Below are 22,037 nucleotides of genomic sequence, written 5' to 3' on the forward strand. Positions count from 1 at the left end.
GTGTTTGTTCTGAGACAGTAGAGATTAAAAAGAATGTACGCGAAAGAGTTGATGCAGCTATAATACAGCAACAGAAAAACACATTTGTTAACCGTCACGCCAGCCATCTTAACGCCCGTCGAGGAACCCAACGACAGCGACGAGTATTAATCCCTAAAATCAAGGTGCTAATTAAGATCATGCCGGATCACGTAAACAGACCACGTAAACAGATCTACAGCGTCTGCTGTAGCAAAGCTCTCAACCGCACGATTTTCTCCTGCGTGATTCACTGCTAGAAATCGCACGTCCACTAAGATTAATTAGCCACTAGTTTGCGTACCGAATAACATAATGAAATGACTGACATTTTTCCTTTCCTATACTCCGGGTACAGTCCGACGCCCGCAAGAGCACGACTCGCTCATCCGCGTACATCAGCTCCGCCATCAATAGACAGCAAGTTAGCAATTACGAACCTCTTGACGACATGAGCAAACGATACGCGCTCGCAGCTCCGACCATGCGCCCATGTGTAGTGGATTTCATGAAACATAACGAAGATGCAAAAATAAAATGTCTTACGATGGTTCAGAGAGCAGCTACAGAGCTCATGTGAAAGTTTAACGCACGATATCGTCCTCCAGGAACACGAAAATCATTCAGAATGCGCACAGTCTACCCAAGTAGTCCGCGGGCTGCCAGAGGCGAAAAGCTAACGCATTGCTATGGCGATGCGGGCAGCTTTCGGGCTACCCGAGAAAATCGTACGCCTGAGTGAATCCGCGAGTGTCCAGGACGCAATTCGAATGCGCCCACAGTACGTAGGCTTAAGATTGGCTTCGCAGTTGCTATGGCAACGAGCGATGCACAACCGCGAGCCCGTTGCATGCTGGCCACCTGCTGGCAGAGAGCACACCTTTTCTCGGTATTTATTGAAATTTCTAGCGTGCTTTAGCGCTGTTCGTCATGCTTGGCGCTCTTGCAGTAAGGAATCATGTTTTGCTTTGCCAGCTGTTTATTGTGTGCTCAATGGCATAAAATTTTTTGCTAAATTGGCTTGAAAAACTTTGAGTTATATCTAAGAACACTTGCGCATATTGTTAGTCTTTTCTGCTTGACTTGGCCAGCACAAAACACAGTTAATCGGGGTTTTTGCGGTACCATGGTTGCCTCCAATGTGGACTTAGTATATTTACGCATGGGTATTTTTACGGTACACTGGATGCTTTCGGTTTCCCACCTTCTTTTGTGCTACTTATTAAAGTGATGTACAGAGAGACAGAGATATTTCAAGCACTCTGTTCCTCGATGGCTGGGAAAGTACCGCATTTGATGTTGGCCGCGGCGTCCGTCAAGGTTGTCCGCTCTCCCCTCTTTTGTTTGTCTTAGCATTAGAGCCTTTCCTTTCGGCAGTCAATCACCATTCTCTCATTAGCGGTCTGGCATTGCCAGGCAGTGAGAGTGTACGCGTCACTGCTTATGCAGATGACATCACGCTATACTTAGCTGATGAACGCAGCCTGCTCGAAGTTTTAAACGTTTTTCGAGAGTACGCCTCCTTGTCGGGGGTGCTCTTAATTATTCCAAGAGTCATTACTTTTTTGTAGGGTCACCTCAGAGACGTCTAACGAGTACAATACCTTTGCAGTGGTGTGAGCAGATGCGCATTTTAGGAGTGACCTACGACTGTGCTAGAGTATGGGATGGTATGTGGTCTTCGGTCGTAGAGGGTATTACAGCTCGTGTGCAGAGGGCACAGACCTTTGACCTTCCTCTGCTTGAGAGGCGCTACCTGGTTCAGTCGGTCGTGCTGGGTGCCTTTTGGTACCTTTGCCACATTGTTAAACCACCCCTGCGCGTCATAAGGCGGGTGCAGACTACAGTTTTTTCTTTTTTTTGGTCAGGCGGAACCGAGCTTGTGCCTCGTGCTGTTCTTGGACAACCACGTGAGAGAGGTGGTTTTGCCTTCCCAACGTTGACCATCACGTCCTCACTGCTAGCATTGAAGTGCATGTTGCGTATCCTGCTGGGTGACGCGTCTCCGGCGCGAACCCTGGCGCGGTACTTTTTGGGTCCTTCCTTGCGCTTTTTGGATCCCTCGGCCCCAGTTAATCATGGTCCTCAATCAGAGAAGCCTACCGCTATATATACTACGGCAGTGGCCTTTTTCAGGCATGCAAGCGCAGTAGCACCTGACGTCAACATCCTTACAGACCGTGTCGTGGATATTATGGGCTCGCTGTTGTTGCCTGTTGTGCCGGCGGCTCGCCGCTCACCGATGCGCCGCGTTCAATGGGCGCGCATAACATCGACGCCTCTCCCAGACCATCTACGTGACTTTGTGTGGAAACTTGGTTGGGCAGTGCTGCCTACTTGTGATCGGCTGGAGCGGTGGGGCGTTTTACGCTCCAGTACCTGTCCGAATTGCCCGCTTCCGGAATCTAATCGCCTTGCTACAGTCACCTGCATTGTAGCACGTGTCTTTTGGCGCGCCGTTCATGCGGGATTCCGTGGGCAGGGCATTTCGAGCTTTGTCTCCCGCGGCCGCTTCCCCAGCGGCCGTTTTGCTCGCCTGTTAATTGTTGCAGGTCTTTTTAGTTTATGGCGCAATCGATGCACCGCGGTCGCTGGTGGCTTTCGACGCCGAGCTGTGTGGCCAATACTTGGCCGTCTTAGAAGGGAGCTGATCAGTTTCTTGTCAGAGGAACTCTTTTTCTTGGGAGAGGAAGAGTTTCTCCGGCAGTGGTCATGCCCATTCATTTCTGTTAACAATGAACGTCTTGTTCTGGTCTTTAGACCAAACTGGCGATAGGGTCTTCTTCTTTATTCCCCCCCCCCCTTTTTTTCCGTGTCAGATTTTTCCGGTATCACTCACTGTTAATAATCATGCCACGCCGCTTTAAATCGCACACAAGAAATTCCTGTTAGTTATTCAAAGATGTTTTGGCACTCTAATTGGCTCGCCTTACATGCTGAGCGTCATGTCAACTTGTGAATGTCAAATGTATCCGGTAACCTTGGCATGTGTACATATGTAAATAAAATTTTTTCTAATCAGTGGACTGTTATCCTTGTTTTTTTAGTCGGCGATTTCAATTGTGTTTTTGATCCCGTTCGTGATGTTCGCGGTCCAGGCAAGGGGCGACCCTACGCCGGGGCACGGTCACTGCGGGATATTTGTATTCAATTTTCTTTGACCGACGCGTGGGCACAACTACATGGTGACACTTTTGGTGCTACCTGGGAGAGGGGCAGGTCAGCTAGTCGTCTCGACAAATTCCTGTTTCCTCGCGAGTTGGATTGTTGTGTGGTATCGTGTGACCTGCTCGCGTTTCCCCCGGGCACCCCACGTATTAGCGACCACCGACCTCTGTCAGCAGTACTGGACATGGGCGGTGGCGCCCCCCGCGTCGACGCGTGGCGTATGGATCCATGTCTGCTGACAGATTGGTCGAGCGTGACCTCTATTGAACAGGCGTTGGAAGGCCCGGTTGGAGACATTGCAAGTGCCAACACCTGGGATGACCTCAAATCGGCATGGCGGGCGCTTTTAGTTAGCGAAGGGCGCCAGCGTAGGAGGCGTATCTCGGAGGAGATAAATACAACCCTTGCCCGTATTCGCATTGTGCAGCGCGGCGCGCCGCTTACCTTTGCCATGCGCGATTACCTCGCCCTTTTAAAAGCACGCTACCACATGCTTCTACGCCAGTCCTCGCGAGCCGGAAGTCAGGCACTAGTGCAGGGTAGACCTGTGTCTGATCCAACAGTGCTGCGGCAGGTGCGCACAGGTAGTCTTGACGAGACACGTCAGGTTCGCGTGGAGGAGGTCGTTTTGCCGGACGGTTCCAGGAGCAGCAGCGCGGCTGTCATCTCTGCCGTTTTTCAGCATCACTTCTCACAGCTGTTTGTTTCTGAGGCCGGACGGTGGGACGCCGCCTCTTTCACGGTCGCTTTAAGCAGTTTTCTCGGCCATCTGCCGCAGGTGCCGAGCGATGTCTGCACACAGCTCGGCGCTCCGGTGAGCTCAGAGGAACTCTTTGCCACAGTTAAAGGCATGAACGCTGCCTCAGCTCCAGGCCCTGACGGCATTCCCATTAGCTTTTATGCGCGGTTTTACACCGTTCTGGAGAAACACCTTCTCCAGATGGTGAACGCCTTCGTCAGGGACGGCGAGAGGCCGGAGTCCTTCAGAGAGAGCCGTATTGTCCTCATCCTTAAGCCTGGCGGGAGTCCATCTGACCCGCAGGCGTGGCGCCCGATCACACTGCTTAATGCAGGTTACAAGATTGTGGCGTCACTGCTGGCTAAAAGGTTGAGCACGGTTTTAGCGGAGCTCATAAGCCCTGCACAGACATGCAGTGTGCCCGGACGATCGGTGTTCTCGTCTCTCGCACTAACGCGTGACTTGTTCACGTTCACCTCGAGAACGGGAATACCGGGTTGTTTCGTCTCACTTGATCAGGCTAAAGCCTTCGACCGAGTTGAGCACCGCTACCTTTTTGGAGTTCTCGGGGCTTTCGGCTTTCCGTCCGAGTTCGTGGCGCGGTTAACGCAGTTGTACTCCGGCCTTACAGCTCGGTTGTTTTTTAACGGTTCGTTGAGCGACCGCTTCAATATCGAGCGCGGCATACGATAGGGTTGTCCCATGTCGCCTTTGCTATTCGTGTTGTGTTTAGACCCACTCCTGCGGCGCGTAACTGAGTGTCCATCGGTGCGCGGGTTCCCTTTGCCTGGCCAAGGTCAGGTGAAGGTGCCCGCGTACGCTGACGACGTGTCCCTGTTTTTGCGAGACGAGGACAGCTACGCAGCGTTCTTACGGCTTTTTGCGTGTTACAGCGAGCTGTCCGGCGCCCTGCTTAACAGGGGCAAGAGCAAAGCTCTGCGCTTTGGCGCTTTTACGTCAGACCTGCTGGGCGACGTTGAGTGGGTCTCGGCGGTCAAGGTCCTTGGCGTCGTGTTCCTCTCCTCAGGAGAGGTAGCTCGCGAGTCGTGGTCGCAGTTAAGAACGACCGCAGAGCGACGTCTCGCAGTGGCAGCGCGTTTTCGCTTGTCGCTATCTGAGCGCGCTTTTGTAATCAGATCTTCTGTGTGCGCGCCACTCTTCTACGCAGCTCGCGTCGCCTGTCCGCCGCGCACATTCATGCATCGTTTGGCCACACTTTGTGGCGCTTTCTTCTGGGCGGGAAAGACTGAGACCGTCGCCCGCGCGCTCCTCCGCCTTCCCACGCGCATGGGCGGGTTCAGCTTGCCCGATTTACGCACCATGTGCAGTGTTTTAGCTGTCCGAGGCGTCCGCGACCTGGTCAACGTCACCGACTACCCGGGGAGGGGACTTCTCGCCTACCTTCTTGGGACGTCGCGGCGCCTCTTTTTTGGTCCGGTAACAGGTCCTTCAGCCGAACAGCCGCCGAGGTTTTTTAGGTATGTCTGTCGGGCGGCCGAGTCTCTCACAGCCGCTCTGCCCGAGGTCGACGTCACTAAGACACAGGCCTCCCGTGTTTGCGAGCTCCTTGCTATCCAGGAGGCTACTCCAGAACAGCTCGCACGGAGCAGGCGGGTGCGGTGGCGAGATTTGACGTCTGGCACTCTTCCACCAGACGTTCGTGACTTCGGCTGGCTGCGAGGCTGGAGGGTCTTGCCCACGGGAGTCCGTGTTGCAGCGTGGGGCATCGCCCCTTCTTCGCGGTGTCCTCAGTGTGGCGACACTGAAACCCTGCAGCATGCCATGTATGACTGCGTGGTGGCTAGAACGTTTTGGCGGCTCATGTCGCGTATGTTTTTTGTTTCCCTAAACTCCCGCACCCGGCCACGTGAGTCATTTGTGCGGCTTCTGCTCTGTGTGGGTGCGTTTGTTTTGTGGCGGCAAAGAGGCGTGGCTTCCTTGCAGGGTCGACCTCAGCGGGCCATGTTCCCATTGTTGCTGAGGGTGAGAACGCGCCTCTTCGAACAGGCGTGCTTAGACTGGGTCACCCTCGACGAGGAAGAATTCCTACGCCGGTGGAGCACCCGGTTCATCCACACAAGCAGGGTCGCGTCACCGTGCAGCTCCTGCCATACTGAGTGTGCTGTGCGCTCCTTGTGTGCGGCGATTGTGCGCGGTGTGCTGTGCGTGCATGCCCCGCGTGCTTCCCCCACCCCGCACGTATGGACCCTCTTTTGAACTCTTTCGGACTTTTATGCGTTTTGTATTTGTGCATTTCATGCCAATTGCATAAGTAGATTGCCGCTAACGCATGTCATTAGTTTATGTTGGGCGACATTACTCGCCGTTCTGTGCCTATGTTTTTGCGAGGGATACCAGTCCCTTCCAGGCCCGTGGTCAATAAACTTCTCTTCAACCCAAGTAGACGGCTACTTAGACGTCTAGCCGGACAGCCGCCATCTTGGGACGCGTTCCATTTCTCGGCGAAGCAGTCTCATAAGACTGCTTCGCCGAAGTCCACATCGATGCAGGCTAACTTGCTGTCTAAAGATGGCGGAGCTGATGTACGCTGATGAGCGAGTCGTGCTCTTGCGGGCGTCGGACTGTACACGGAGTATAGGAAAGGAAAAATGTGAGTCATTCCATTATGTTATTTGGTATGCAAACTAGTGGCTAATTAATCTTCGTGGACGTGCGATTCCTAGCAGTGAATCACGCAGGAGAAAATCGTGCACTTGAGAGCTTTGCTACAGCAGCGGACGCTGTAGGTCTGTTTACGTGATCCGGCATCTGACGATGCCGGATCTTAATACCTTGATTTTAGAGAATACTCGTCGCTGTCGTTGGTTTCCTCGACGGGCGTTAAGACGGCTGGCGTGACGGTTAACAAATGTGTTCTTCTCTTGCTGTGTTAGTGGCATCAACTCTTTAGCGCGCATTATTTTTTATCTCTACACTCACAGAACAAATACACCGGCATGTTGCGAATTGATTTTAGTCTTTGCAGGATTAAAGAACGCTGCTGTATTTAGGTCTCTCGCTGTCTCCGAGTGCCATGTACGGCAGACAGCAGGTTTAATGTCACGTATGTGTTTTCCGTTGCAGTGTATATTAGCCGTATCGCATTTCGCGCATATTGATTACAGTCTTTCGTATTCTTTCTTATGTTTACAGGGCCGTTTGGACGAGCCCGTTCGAGGAGCATGTACAGTTTAGCATCAATAATAAAAGAATAATCGCATATCTCTTTAGCGTCGTCTTTGGAGAGCGGCCCCGTCTGCTACAAGTAGACTAACCGATAGGCACATCCACCAGTCCGGTTTACGCGCAAAGTCATTGCAGAAGAAATGTGTAAACTTGTTGAAAACACGTTTTTAATTATCGTTATTGCTCAGTTTGTGAAAAATAGCAGTACAACTGTTCATAAGCTTTAGTTGCATTATTATGCCGCGAGGCGGCGTGAGCAGTAGACAAGTTCCAATACATGGACATGTAGACTGCTTCCTAGACGTCTAGAGTATTGGAACGCAGCCCATGTCGTTGTGAGTCACATCTATGTTTATGCGAGGGATACCAGTCCCTTCCAGGCCCGTGGTCAATAAACTTCTCTTCAAATCTCACGCGGTATGCCGCGCCCTGTGTGGGGCGGTGTATAAGGAATCTAAAGAAAAGGTAGTTCAACTTCTGCAATACACTTACCTTTATGTATAGGGACGATACTCGCACGGCATGCCGCGCCCTGTGTGGGGGCGGTGAAAAAGGAATCAAAGAAAAGGTAGTTTCGTTCTGCGCTTTTGCGGATAAGACGCGGCCTGTTGCTAGGACTATAGACAGAAGTTGGCTGCGTAAGAAATTAATGTGGATTAACCAGCTAATCCAGGACATACAAAGCGAAAGATGTCATTTCCGTCGACAATGTTTAGACGGCGATGACATAGAGGAAGGAAGGACGCATAACTGGCTGCATGGATATGCGGACACTTCATTCGTGATTTGATACATATGGCTAGAGATCGGTCGCTCAGGAGTGAGCCGATCTTCTGAGCCGCTCTTTAAAAGAGCCGGTGAGCCGTGGCTCAGCAAAAGTGAGCGGCGGTTCTTTTGGAGATCCGGCTCACTGATCCATAGGACCGTAGTCCCGCGTAGTGATCCGTGCCGAAACGGCGAACTGTCTGTTCCGTCAGAGCTCGGTCAGGCTCGGTCGCTGGGTCTTATGCCGGGTGCGATTTGCGCGCCATCTGTTAGCAGTGCGAGAAAGCTGGTTTGTCGTTCAGTTAGCCGTGTCGAACCGCCCGTCAGAGCCCAAGACCTTGTCAGAGCTACTGGGTGCGATTTGCGCGCCATCTATTAGCAGTGCGAGAAAGCTGGTTGAGTGAACGGGTCGCCCGCCTCGCTGAACGAGAGATCCGGATCTCCAAAGGAGTTAATCGGCTCACTGAGCCGAAGACCCGGCTCTTCATAAGATACGGATCTTTTGAAGAGCCGGGTCTCTTTTGAAGAGCGGGTCTTTGGCTCCTTTGGAGATCCGGATCTTTTGAAGAGCCGGGTATTTGGCTCAGTGAGCCGTTTGGCTCTTTTGGAGAGCCGCTCTTCTGGTGAACCGATTCTCTCGTTCAGTGAGCCGTTTGGCTCTTTTGGAGAGTCGCTCTTTTGGTGAACTGCTTCTCTCGTGCAGTGAGCCGTGCGGCTCTTTTGGAGAGGCGCTTCTCTCGTTCAGTGAGCCGTGCGGCTCTTTTGGAGATCCGCTTCTCTCTCGTTCAGTGAGCCGTGCGGCTGTTTTGGAGGGCCGCTTTTCTCTCGTTCAGTGAGCCGTTCGAAGAACCGTTCAATCAGAGCCGGGTCTTCTGGCAAAGTGCGTATTTTCTGGGCGAGTTGGTTGAGATACATTCCGAGCAAAAGAGCGCTCGCAGAGCTTGTCCTCGCTTTGTGTTGTCCTGCGGTGTTGTGTCTTCCTTGTCGTCCGTTGTCTGCGAGCGCTGTTTCGCTCAGAACGTGTCTTCTGGCAAAATCATTGGCAAAGGATGGCGCCGTTCGTTGACAGCTGTTGTTCGAGCGATGTCTCACGACTCCCACCGATCGTGCATCGTGAGCTGGTGCAACATTTCGAAGGTATTAGTAAAAATACCTATAACACGGTTATTCTACTAATGCACGTATCGTTTTTTTAAAGCCAAATAACTAAACTCTATAGCAGAGGTTACAGTGTAACCTGCTAGTTATTTCGGCTTTCATGAAAATAAAACGATATATGCATCAGTAAAATAGCCGTGTAGTAAATTCAGGCACGGTCTCTTCCTTTTCTTTAAGAGAGGAACAGGACCTCTCCAGGCAGTGTTTGAAGATGGGGACGATTGTCGAATGCCTTCTGAACCCTTTGAATCGGGCGGTGGTTCAAGCCACCTATCCATGACTTATCAAATTTTACTCCTGTCTCGATTTTAGCCACCAATCAGCTAACCTTCGCTTGGTTATCTCTACCCGTTTAAAATCTACTTTCCCTGCGCTGTCCTTAAACCCCAATGCCTTGGATAAATCATCCCCGCTGCTTTCCACTGTGGGGTGAAGGAAGTGCTCGCCGCGCGCCACGTCGCGGGGGAGAGGGGGTTAGAGTGAGAGAATGAGGCGAAGTAGCAAGGGAGAGAAAAAAATAAAGAGCTAGAGACGCGCTTGAAGGAGCCGGTAGCATGCGGAAGGAAAAGAAAAAAAAAATGATGGTCCCTGCGCCGCACTTGTGGAGAGAGGGAGTGGAAAGGAAAGAACCACGGCTCACTCGTTCTTTAAAGGAGTTGCTCAAAAGACCCGGCTCTTTCCTGAGCGACCCAAGTGAGCGGGTGAGCCGTTCAAATGATCCGGCTCACTTCAGTGAGCGGAGCCGTTCTGAGCCGCTCACTGAAGTGAGCCGTTTTGCCCATCTCTACATGTGGCGGTGATGAGAGAGAGATGTGGCCTGAATGCATTAGCGCTGACAGTGTTGTGGTCGACATGAGGCACTGCAGCAATAGCTAGGCCGCCGCGTTCATTTTGTGACTAATCTCTCGCGATCAACCATTACGCCGATGCCTTAGCGTGCGTCTCTATAGAAGCAAAGCGGCTTCTTGACGTTGTGGCACCTTTTGGTGTGATTTTTAGAGTCTAGTTAAGCAGCAGTAAATTATTCTTGGTTATTAATAAGATCCTCTGCTTAAGTTTGGCTGCATTACAGGCTGGAAATAAATTTTTATCGATATGAGCATGGAATCGCCAGTTAATTCGTAAGTTCCGCAAAAATTCCGTTGAAACTTGCGAACTCAGCTGAGTAAAGTGCGACAAACACTTTGAACTGTGATTTTTTGCGCGTTCACTTTCTTGTTCTTTCGGCACTTACCTGAAAGCGGAAAGAAACTACTATAATAACCCAGACAGTCTGACGCTATATTTTGTGCCTACACGAGTGCGGCCTTTACCCGCATAAATACGGTATCTTTCTTGTTTTTTCGGCGCTTACCTGAAAGCGGAAAGAAACTACTATAATAACCCAGACAGTCTGACGCTATATTTTGTGCCTACACGAGTGCGGCCTTTACCCGCATAAATACGGTATGCGTATTGATTGCGCGTTGATCTTATAAGGACACAATTGAAAAGAAAATTAGCATTTGGTAACACTGGCTACGGTCCGCGGCGTAATATAATTGCACTTACCAATTACGGCAGAGATCAGAATCAACCTTTTAATGTTGGGCTGCATCAAACAAGCCAAAAAGAACAAAATCCTTGAGCCTACAATTTCGACTCGCGATTGGCTGCTTGTTTAGGTAAACTGAAATGTTTTACCAGTGGTCTACATTTTCTCACGGAGAAATTCAGTTCGGTGCTCAGTAATGTGGGTCGAGCTTTATTGCAGACTTGTGTCCTACTACAGTCAATCTGCAGCGTACGTTGGTCACATATATGCGGCAACAGAAAAGACAATGTAAGTGTTGTCTGAAGTGGCAGCCAAGGGGTCATTCGAGTAATACAGTTAGAAATTATCGCTAAAAATGTGTTTTCGACTAGGGGGGGAAAACGCTCTGATCGAGTGAGCAGACGACAGTTTCCAAGAAGCGTTTGCGGTTATTCATCCGCATTGCGCATCATATTCCAGAAATGAAGGTATAATTGTGAAGTTCTTGCCATTTATATCGCTATTTAGCAATCACGTGGTGGCCAGAAAGCCGCGTTTAATCTAGACCAGAATGGACTGAAGCTTGATGAAAAATCTTTGTTTTCTGCAAACGTCGGCCTTAAAGCATGACCAATATACTTCATGTCAGCTCAGTGCATAAGCACTGTACTGCTTTCATGCAGCTGTAATACGCTACGTTGGTCGCATGAACAAAGCGCCGAATAGGAATGCATTACGACAAGCTAGGTGTCGTGGCGTCAACAGAGTACGCCGCTGAGACGGTTCATTGGGCTGAAACTCGTTACCAACCTGCAGAATGCACTTAATATCACTGCTTTTTGAACTCTTTACGTGTTGACAGAAAAAAAATGTTTGCTGTTTGGAATGTTCGCACATCGTAGAATAACAGAATATGCTCATTTTTGACGCGTATCTTACGCTGCAAACAACCGCGATTGCACGCGCCGCGCAGAGCGATCACCAGTTCGCCGCTTCATGGAGGTGTTCAATCAATCAATAAATGAATCGATCGATCAATCGTTCAACCAATCAATAAATCGGTGAATCAATAAGTCAATCCATCACTCCATCAATCCATCAATCAATCAATCAGTCAATCAATCCACCAATCAATTAATGCTTAAAGCTGTCGCGTTAAAATCCCTTCCCTTACGCCGCGGTTCAGGTGTCCACCGAAATGCGCGATTTTTCGCTCATGGCCAAAGGTGGTGGTGGTAGTGTTTTTTTATTAAAATAATAGTAAAAAGGAAGGAAAAAATTTTTGCTAGCCCCGGCATCTGCCTTCGATACTGAAGCACCTGAGCTGGGGCAGCGGAAATAAAGGATAGCAGGCAGAATGGAGAAATGAAAGAGGTGAGGGGACAGGAAGACAGGATAGGGGGAGAAGTAATATATACAAACTATTTACACAAAAAGACATGTGTACAGGTTGTGCGCGTGGTTAGTTCATGATGGCCGACGGCTTTTCTGCGACACGAGCTCCGTAACGCTGTCGCGTTAAGACCAGCGCGGCGCTCGTTCGTAGGCACTAACGCTAGGAACAAACCGTTCGCCGAAAGAGCGAATGCCAACACAAACATCGACACACTCTCCATCTTTGGACTTTCGAGCACTGCGATGGCCGCCACAGACAACGCGAACACACCGTTACTACGTGTTTCCTCCCCTCCGTTCCTCCTAACCTTCTCCTCCTCTCTTCCTCTCTCTCTCGAGTCGAACAGCAGCAGGGCCGGCGTTATTTCGACCAGGTGAAAATAACGGAAAGCCAAGCCAAATCGTTATTCCGACCTGGTCGTAATAACGAAAGCGTTATTTTCACAAGCGTTTCGGTGCAGGTGGGCTGGAAACGCTGATTGGTCAAACAAAATGTGACGTCACGCTTAAAACGTCACGTGACGTCATGGTCACGTGACTTTTAATGACGTCGTGTTTGGTTGGGAAGAGACATATTTTCCCTAGGTTTTTCTCGGAATTCCCCACGTTTTTGACAGCGCGCGCGGGTTCAAAAAGCGCACCTGATGCGCCGCGCTTTCACACACTGCATGCGCGTTTCTATATTTTTATTATATATGATATCCTTGAACTGCTGGTGTATTATTTTAGTGCGCTCGAACGGCGCGCTTCGTTGTGCATTTATTATAATCGCCACTGCCTGGCGGACCCGATACAGCTTTTGCAGACCTGAGAGGTTAAACACGTACTATCCATGCAAAGCCACGCAAATGCGCCTACAGGTGACCACGCCCGTCTATCAGCGCTCCGTCGAGTGCCTGCATTTACAATCGAGTGCTGTAGGACTATGAACCTGACCTAGAGCATACATATTATAATTTTTCCTTGTATTCTACATTCTCTACATGCAGGAGACTACACTCATAGCTTTCGTTAGTGCAGAAATTTCGTACAACCGTGTCAAAATTTGGCGGTCCGGTTTTTTTCTGCACGACGTTTTGGAGGAGAAAAGCATTGGGTCTTTGAAGGACGACAGTCTATATAAACTCCTATTCACTGTGTCGTCGTACCTATCGTAATTAATGACGACATATAAAGGCTTTTGATACAACTCTCGTGATTTAAAACAAAACTGTTCGTTAGCACTAACCCGCGAAAAAATATTGCGCGCAATCATTCGCCACAGCCCGTTGCTGCGTAATTTTTGTTTTGTGTGGATTTTCTTTTATAATATGACAGCTGCACGCGATAGCTTATATATATAGTTGCGCAGCCGACCACTGCAGGTACCGTAAACACGTACCCCGTTTAGAATGAATTTAAAAACGCGGTCGGGAGTTGGAATTATTTGTCCGGGACGCTGCGGTCAAAGTTCGCAGTTTTGAAAATTGAAACACGGAAATTTTTGCGCATAGCTAGTCACTCTTGCATAAGTAAATATCTTATTCCTACCCATCATCCCCTTGTCAAATCACATATATTAATGAGAAAAACGACCCATTTGATGCAATTAAGTTCACAGTCCTACAGGGTGGGTTCCACAACAAAGAGAGCAACGGGAGTCGTACTTTATTTACAAATTTGTAACAATTCCTCACGGCATTAATGAAAGTCCGGGTTTATTGACCTCCATCGCCCCTTTCAGAGCCAGTGCTGACCTTAGGAGTGCCGGCGCGTCAAACCTCGGTCGTTTGCCGCCAGCGGCATCTTTTTCAAGCTTCGCTGCCCGTCCGCTTACACAAAGCTCATAATTCATCCCCCACCCCTGTCTTCCCAGTTCGACGTACCACCTTGTCGAGCGGGGTGCAATTGAAGAACCAAGAACCCTTGATTAAATGCTCCTGCCATTCACCTTTACCCCCCCACAGGACACTTTCGCGAACTCGTATGTTTTGCCGCCTTTTTTCTTTTTCTTTTGTGTGTGTGTTTCATGCACAGTGCACGTGTGTGTAGTTAAGCTAACTGCGCCGCTGATTCCGCCTTCACTATTCGTACCGAAGACGCTCCTGGAACGTCTCCTGCCCTGTCTGAATTTATTGTTTATTTGTTTGCTCGTTTTGGCCGGCGGCACGGGCAGTACATGCATCTATGATTCTTATCTGCTCCGGGACTCTGCCAAAGTCTGTTATTGTTGCTTTGAGGGCCCGGATGCCCTCCCTCCCCTCGTTATTCCTTTTTTCCCCCGGGCTGGCCTCCCGCGCAAGCTCGCTGGGCGGCAGGGGACAAAGCGTTTTTCTTTTTCTCTTTATTTCTTTCTCCTTTTTCTAGTATTTTTCTTTTGTGCCCATCAAGGGTTCTTGGTTCTTCAATTGCACCCCGCTCGGCAAGGTGGTGCGTCGAACTGGCAAGACAGGGGTGGGGGATGAATTCAGAGCTTTGTGTAAGCGGGCAGCGAAGCTTGAAAAAGATGCCGCTGGCGACAAACGACCGAGGTTTATCGCGCCGGAATTCCTAAGGTCAGCATTGGCTCTGCAAGGGGCGATGGAGGTCAATACACCCGGACTTTCATTAATGCCGTGAGGAATTGTTATTAAATTTGTAAATAAAGTACGACTCGCGTTGCTCGAGATCTCTTTGTTGTGGAACCCACCCTGTAGGACTGTTAACTTAATTGCATCAAATGGGTCGTTTTTCTCATTAATATATGTGTTTTAACAAGGGGAGGTAGGTATAAAATATGCGCGCGGTGGTTATTAAAGCGAATTCGTATAAAGTTAACGGTCTGCCCAATGTACTGCGTACTGCACACACTGCATCCTAGGAGGTATATTACGTTGCAGAAATCCCAATCAGAGTTGTCATTAAGTTTCCATTTGAATCCTGAAGCTGTGCTTATTTCACAGCTTGATGTTTGTAATGTGTTTGCAGACCTGGAATCTACTTTTTCCACAAGGTCGACACCCCAAAACCGGCTCTTTATGTGACTGAGTGTATTAGAATGTTTCGAATGTTTTTCGGTCGTCTGTAGACTGCATGAGGGAGAGCAGTGAAAATTTTGGCGAGGCGCTAGCTCGCTTTGTTTGAGAATGTTGAAATGTTTTTTTGAAGATTTTGTTTACGTACGTTAGGCGGCTGGGTTACTGGTGAAGGGAAGTACGAGATTTGCCTGATGGTCTGTTTGCTCGATGTATCGACGTCACTCCAGTATTTGCTCTCGGTTGGGTTTAGATGTCCTTTGAATGGCATCGTCGGCAATGGCGACGGGTATCGCTGCTTAATGAGGACTTCTTGCATGCGTTTGGAATTTTTTACGAAGTCTTCATCTTGGGAACATATTCCTTTAGATCGATGTGCCTGAGAGTATGGGATGCTTGTTTTAGAGTGACGAGGATGGCAGCTTTGGAAGTGTACGTATTGTTGACGGTCCGTCGGTTTTCTATATACACTGGGGGTGAGTGAGCTTTCGTTTACCAAAATCTCAACATCTAGGAAGTTAATTGTGGTGTGGGCGCACGTGTAAGTGAAACATATGTTGGGGTGGACGAGGTGTGTCAGTCCAAATTAAAAAGATGTCATCCAAGTAGCGTTTGTATAGGGTGGGCTTAATGGGACAATCTTTCAAAAATTTACTTATTACTATGCATGAAGATGTTGACGTAGGTGTGGGCCATCCTTGTACCCATGGCTGTGCCGTTAATTTGTGAATAGTGTTGATTGATGAATTCGAAGTTGTTATATTCGAGTACGATTTCCGACAGTATTTATAAAACACGTGGAGCAGGGGAGCATCAAATCACTGATCGAAGCGTATGAACAAAACAGAAAGGAGGAATCCCCTGCTGCACGTGCATTAGATATGTTGTTCACAGCAACATCTTGCATGAAGCTGCAGGGTAGAGAAAAGTCGATGAGACGTAGCCAGTTGTACTTGAGCCGTCTACATCGAAGGATTCACCACCGATCCTCTCACCAGGTTTCGTGAAGCTTGCGCTTTATTGTGCCGGTTTACCACTGTCCTTCTTGCTAGTGAAGCGATTATTTTTTTAATGTTCTCTTTTTGCCCCATTTGCCATCTGCCATTTTTGATCGTGCCATCTTCTGGGCAAGTACTACGTTTGAGGTTCGAAAAAGATGCATAAGCGATCACGACCTATGCAAACAATAACAAAGACGAAACACGCTACAAGAGCACCACTAGCTGCATATCTGCATATCGCGCGCACACGTGCGACTGATTTTCGCTGACGATCGGCCGCTCCCGCTGTATTCAATTAGCTGTGTCGCCAGATCGTCTGTCGCGAGGCGCTTTCGCTGTGCCCGCATGACCGCTTGTCTTGACCTTCCAGGGGAATTGCGCGTTGCTCGCGCGCGGCTTAGCCCGAAGCCGGTAAACCGGCTGGCCACCGCCACATCTGGACCTGGTTTGACTCAAATTGGTCTCAGCCGCGCGCCGCGTCTTGTTCGGTTCGGGCGCGAACAATACGCGAGATTCAAAGCGCTCGGCCGTCTCTGTCTCTATGGGGGGGGGGGCACTTGACCCCAAGGGCGCTCCTTTTCAGCACCACCCCGCCGTCGCCCGCCTCCGATTGAACAGGCGGGGGGTTCAAAGGGGAGCTGCCGCGGAGAGGCCGAGCAGCTCGTCCTAATGACAGCGCAGAACATGCGTCACTGACAGCCCCCTTCCTTTCGCCGTCTTGTCCATCGTGCGTCGCGCCGAGCCTGACAAAGAAAAGGCCATCACCCCCCCCCCCTTCCCCTTCTGAATCGGGGGGCGGGGGGGGGGGGGGCGGAAATTCCGCAAATAGTTTCCCAGAGGCATCCTTTTTTTTTTTTCATGGGGTCAAGAGAAGCAAGCTTACACTGCAAAATTAAACCTTGTCTTTCTCTTCCAAATGCAATTAACTAGGAGTCCTGTCCAACCATTCCAGCTTGTTATGTGGGCACCCCCAACCATTTTTTATTTCCGTGTAACTCGCAGCCCTTCTTCACCTTGGTCATTGTAGCCGCTATTGTTTCTCAAGTACCATGCAACATCTTGTTATTAGCAGTTGCTAATTCAAGCCTTCTGCAGGGTTTGAAGGACCTTTTTAATTGGAAATGAGAACATGTGCACAGGGTGGAAAGCGCGTGATCTGCCAGGAAACACTAAAGCGGCCCCGAGAAGGGATCTTTATTAAGGATGACAGCCATCTTGGGCCTCTTCACTTGGCAACGACGACACAGCGTGTGCGGTCCCTATGGTTAGGCCCCAGCTGTGGAAGCCGTCCTCGGACACGACCATGACCTTCGACATCTGATGTTTTTATTTAAAAACACAGGGACCAAAGTCGTGCTGTATGCAGTGCGATCGCCATGTGGTTCCATAATCATCCACCTAGCCCGGCTCTTTGGACGGATTCAGGAAACGACTGAAAAGAACAAAAGTAACGAGCAAACAAAGGTGCGCTGCATAAAAGTTAGAACGCAAAGAAACGAAGGCGCGCTGCGCTGGGATAATGCTGTAGTGAGGTCTAATATGTAAATTTTCATGGCTGGCGTGGATTTCCACAAAGCGCAAGTAGTCGCTACGGAGATAAACAAAGGCGCACTGGAGCTGGGTATGTATCATGTTTAACTGCGCAAAGAAACGAAGACAGAGAACAAGAAGGCACGACACGAGCGCAGACTATCAACAGATTTTTTCTTCAAGGAAAAAAGGCCTATATATGCATCTTCATCCCGCGAAAAACATGCTAAAAACCCGAAAGCGCAAACCCTATCACACACCATCTTGGCACATGTAACGTGATGCCACTGATCACCACCTGAAAGCAATCTCCGCATCGTCAGAGACATGATACAAAACAAACAAACAGCGAACTCACAGGCACACTCCTGCCAAGCTAGCGCTCCACACCGCCTGCTTGCGCTAAAGAAACTGCGCAAAAAAGGTATCTCCCCATCAATGAGGCCTACAGATGGTGATGCTACACAGTCATCTGATTCCTTCTTGATCTGGTACGCTTCCACCAACTCCCTGCAAACCTGATCCCTGTGTTTAAACAAGACGCTGGTCTTGTTCAATCGTGGGAAGCAATCTTTGCACTCTTTGCAGTGCAGGGCGAGATTAGAGGAAGGTGCGCCCTTCAACGACCTGCGATGTTCTGCTAACATCTCGTTAATACATCGACCCGTCTGGCCGATGTACTTCTTCCCACACGAGAGGGGGACTTCGTATACGACTCCAGTCTTACACTCTGTGAGCCTGGTTTTCTGTCTGTGCGCTATCGAGCACTCAGCTCCAGCACGATTGCTCTCAGGCTCGAGCTTCTTTCGCACAGCACTACAAATCCTTGAAAGCTTATTCTTTGCCATGAAAATCACGTCCGCCCCGTATCTCGCCCCAACTTTTTTGAGCCGGTGTGAAATTACATTCCCTGAACGTTCAGGACAATCATATCCGAGCGCAACACTTGGCAGCATGTTGTGTCGGGATTTCTACAGCGACATTTGAGCTCACTCAAGCTTTCGGATCCTTTCTTGGTGAACAATTCCGCAAGTGTGGTTAAGTACCTGTCTGGGTTGGATAAGAAAAAGTACTCTACCTTCAGCATCGATGTGGAGGACTTATTTTATTCGCTACCCCATGCTCAGCTCATGCAGAGAGTGAAAGACTGCATTGTAAAAGACAATGACGAGTTGGTGTTCGTGGCGGGGTGCGGGGGTTTCCATAGAAAGTTTCCTGGAGCTGCTATCATTTTACCTAGAGTCAACCGTTGTTGGACGGGGCGAAAAGGTGTACGTCCAAAAATCGGGTGTGTGCATCGGCTCCCGTGTGGCACCCGTTTTGAGCGATATTTACTTGAGCAGGATGGATCAAGAACTGGCACAAAATCTTGCTGACCTCGCGCTAAATGTGTTCCGTTACGTCGATGATTTTTTAATCATTCTTAAGTCGAACTCTCCCAAGGCAGTTCCGGACGTCGTCAAAATCTTCAAAGATACAGGTAGTGGCCTGCGATTCACCTTCGAACTACCCAGCTCAGCTACCCTACAGTTTTTAGACCGACCGCAGCGGTGGCCAAGTGGTTGAGCATCCGCCTCGCATGCGGGAGGTGCGGGGTTCGATCCCCAGTGCCGCCGGGTACCCACCGGGGATACAATGGGTACAAGCTTTTCCCTGGTCTGGTGTTACGTCGATGATTTTTTAATCATTCTTAAGTCGAACTCTCCCAAGGCAGTTCCGGACGTCGTCAAAATCTTCAAAGATACAGGTAGTGGCCTGCGATTCACCTTCGAACTACCCAGCTCAGCTACCCTACAGTTTTTAGACCGACCGCAGCGGTGGCCAAGTGGTTGAGCATCCGCCTCGCATGCGGGAGGTGCGGGGTTCGATCCCCAGTGCCGCCGGGTACCCACCGGGGATACAATGGGTACAAGCTTTTCCCTGGTCTGGTGCTCGGCTTATTTAGGGTGCAATGCTTGGGAAATGGGTCTTTGACCCCATCTTGAGAAAAAGAAAATACCTTGTGTCAAGGCGTATTTGGCCATAGATGCCCTTGCGCCATAAAAAAAAAAGTTTTTATACCTCCGGATCCATTATCTAGAGAGCAGGGTCTGTTGGGAATATCACCATAGGACAAAAAAAAAAAACCTCTCTTGAACGTCAGTTAGGGGCATTCCACACTCGTCAAGGCGGGTATAGCGACTTCATGCTTAAAAGAGCTCTTGGGAAATCCTGTACACACAGAGCGGAGGCTAGCTTCCTGGGGCAGGTAGAGAGGCTGAAAGAAGCCGGGTATCCTGATCTGAGTTGGCTCAGATCTCCGAAAGGATCCTGTTCAAAGGAGGGAGGCCCATGCTAGTAAAAAAGAGGACGGTGGACGTGGACAAGTGGTGTGGGCATTCCATACATCCATTGAATTTCACACCGGCTCAAAAAAATTGGGGCGAGATACGGGGAGGACGTGATTTTCACGGCAATGAATAAGCTTGCAAGGAATGTTATCGGTGGTCGCACGTGCATGACAATCCTTTCGACATGCGTGACGATGCCCACCGAAGGCATTTCAGGCTGTCGAAGGGACTTGTACGCTGGCTAAGCGAAGAGCGCGGAACATGCGTCACTGACAGCCCCCTTCCTTTCGCCGTCTTGTCCATCGTGCGTCGCGCCGAGCCCGACAAAGAGGAGGCCGTCACCCCCCCCCCCCCCCACCCACCCTTCCCTCCTGAATGGGGGGGGGGGGGGGGGGGCGGAGATTCCGCAAATAGTTTCCCAGAGGCATCCTGTTTTTTTTTTTTTCATGGGGGTCAAGGAAGGTGGCCCAAGCAGTGTGAGGCAACGTTCTCTGTTCATTCTAGAGAAGCAAGCTTACACTGCAAAATTAAACCTTGTCTTTCTCTTCCAAATGCAATTAACTAGGAGTCCTGTCCAAAACCATTTCAGGTTGTTATGTGGGCACCCCCAACCTTTTTTATTTCCGTGTAACTCCAGCACTTCTTCACCTTTGTCATTGTAGCCGCTATTGTTCAAGTACCATGCAACATTATTAAAGGACCTTTTTAATTGGCAATGAGAGCATGTGCGCAGGGTGGAAAGCGCGTGATCTGCCAGGAAACACTAAAGCGGCCCCGAGAAGGGATCTTTATTAAGGATGCCAGCCATCTTGGGCCTCTCCACTTGGCAACGACGACACAGCGTGTGCGGTCCCTATGGTTAGGCCCCAGCTGTGGAAGCCATCCTCGGACACGACCATGACCTTCGACATCTGATGTTTTTATTTAAAAACACAGGGACCAAAGTCGTGCTGTATGCAGTGCAATCGCCATGTGGTTCCATAATCATCCATTTAGCCCGGCTCTTTGGACGGATTCAGGAAACGACTGAAAAGAACAAAAGTAACGAGCAAACAAAGGTGCGCTGCATAAAAGTTAGAACGTAAAGAGACGAAGGCACGCTGCGCTAATGCTGTAGCGAGGTCTAACATGTAAAATTTTCGCGGGCTGGCGTCGATTTCTACAAAGCGCGAGTAGTGCCTACGGAAATAAACAAAGGCGCACTGGAGATGGGTAAGTCTGTATACAAGCACGAGTTTTGTCTCTACCAGCGATTTACTAGCTCACACCGCGCGATTTTGATGTCTGGCGTCGATTTCGACAGAGAGGGAATACGGGCACGAAACGGGACGCTCGCGATCTGCCAGGAAACAATGAGGTGGCCCTAAAAAGGGCCGTTTGCAGGAGCACTTCAACCGCGACCTGCAGCGGCGTGGCGGCGCGGTGAGCAGTAGGCCCAGCAGTGGTCCGTCTTGTGCCCTTTGGCTCCGCACCGACGACACCGGTGCACGACGTACACCTCTCCTGGTCTTGCCCTTGAAGCCGACGCTATCCCTGGTCCGTAGATCTTGACGAGGGCCGCGACGATAATCTTTGACATCTGGTCGATGCCCCGGTCTGCGGCAAACAAGGACAGCATCGGCTCGCCAGAAGCATCCAGGAAACGATGCTGCAAAAAAAGTTACGTTACAAGCGCCCGCAATTTGGCGAGTTCTGCACGAGAAAACTTGCGAAAACGTTGTTCAACCCTTACCTCGTGATTGAGAACGTGCACGCCAGACAAGCGCTTCATCGTGGCTGTCAGACGGCGGTTCAGATGGCGACGCCGGCGGTCCTCAAACCGCACCTTATGTGGGTCGTCGTAATGGAGTTGCAAAATTTTGAACACCAGCACGACGTGCTCCTGCAGCAGGAAAACGAGGTCCTGGAATGCGCAAGGCATGTAGGTAAGCGGTACAGCACTTCATGAAGCGAAATTTGAGATAAAATGCGTACCTTTATGTCGCTGGCGATTTCTCGCGGGTCAGCGCCTTTTGGGGGTCGTCGCAATGTCGTGGAAGCAAGAACTGTACAGAAATTTCAGCTGGCTGCGCCGACGAGCGCACCACGCAAAAAAAAAAGCCATACCTGGACAGCTTCCGAAACGCGCGCGCCGCCGCCTACGCTCACGAAGAGAATGCCCGCAGACCACGCACGCCCGGCGGCCGGCCAGCCGGGCCCTAGCGATTCCCTAGGCACTCTAGGGACAGGCCGAGAGAGGCG

General features: G+C 50.1%; 1 protein-coding gene across 2 annotated transcripts; it reads right to left on the minus strand.

Moving 5' to 3' along the window:
• Positions 1 to 21,115: 21,115 nt before the first annotated feature.
• On the minus strand, positions 21,116 to 21,978 carry LOC144096704 (uncharacterized). 2 transcript variants are annotated; one of them, XM_077629556.1, is made up of 3 exons: positions 21,771 to 21,978; positions 21,529 to 21,699; positions 21,116 to 21,444 (listed from the first exon to the last, which is right to left on the minus strand). In XM_077629556.1, exons 2-3 carry the CDS (start codon positions 21,565 to 21,567, stop codon positions 21,187 to 21,189), a joined length of 297 nt encoding a protein of 98 aa, XP_077485682.1. In that variant the 5' UTR covers positions 21,568 to 21,699; positions 21,771 to 21,978; the 3' UTR covers positions 21,116 to 21,186. The 2 variants fall into 2 exon arrangements, with proteins under 2 accessions (XP_077485682.1, XP_077485677.1); XM_077629551.1 differs by having other exon boundaries at positions 21,529 to 21,978.
• Positions 21,979 to 22,037: the final 59 nt, after the last annotated feature.

Source organism: Amblyomma americanum, chromosome 1 (assembly GCF_052857255.1).
Source record: "Amblyomma americanum isolate KBUSLIRL-KWMA chromosome 1, ASM5285725v1, whole genome shotgun sequence".
Classification (NCBI taxonomy): domain Eukaryota; kingdom Metazoa; phylum Arthropoda; class Arachnida; order Ixodida; family Ixodidae; genus Amblyomma; species Amblyomma americanum.

What these genes read in the sequence shown, in the direction of transcription:
- LOC144096704 (XM_077629551.1), bottom strand. Translation starts at nt 21,717, where the DNA reads ATGCCTTGCGCATTCCAGGACCTCGTTTTCCTGCTGCAGGAGCACGTC. An exon ending in TGCACGTTCTCAATCACGAG is followed by an intron (nt 21,445 to 21,528) that starts GTAAGGGTTGAA and finishes CTTTTTTTGCAG; the next exon opens with CATCGTTTCCTGGATGCTTC.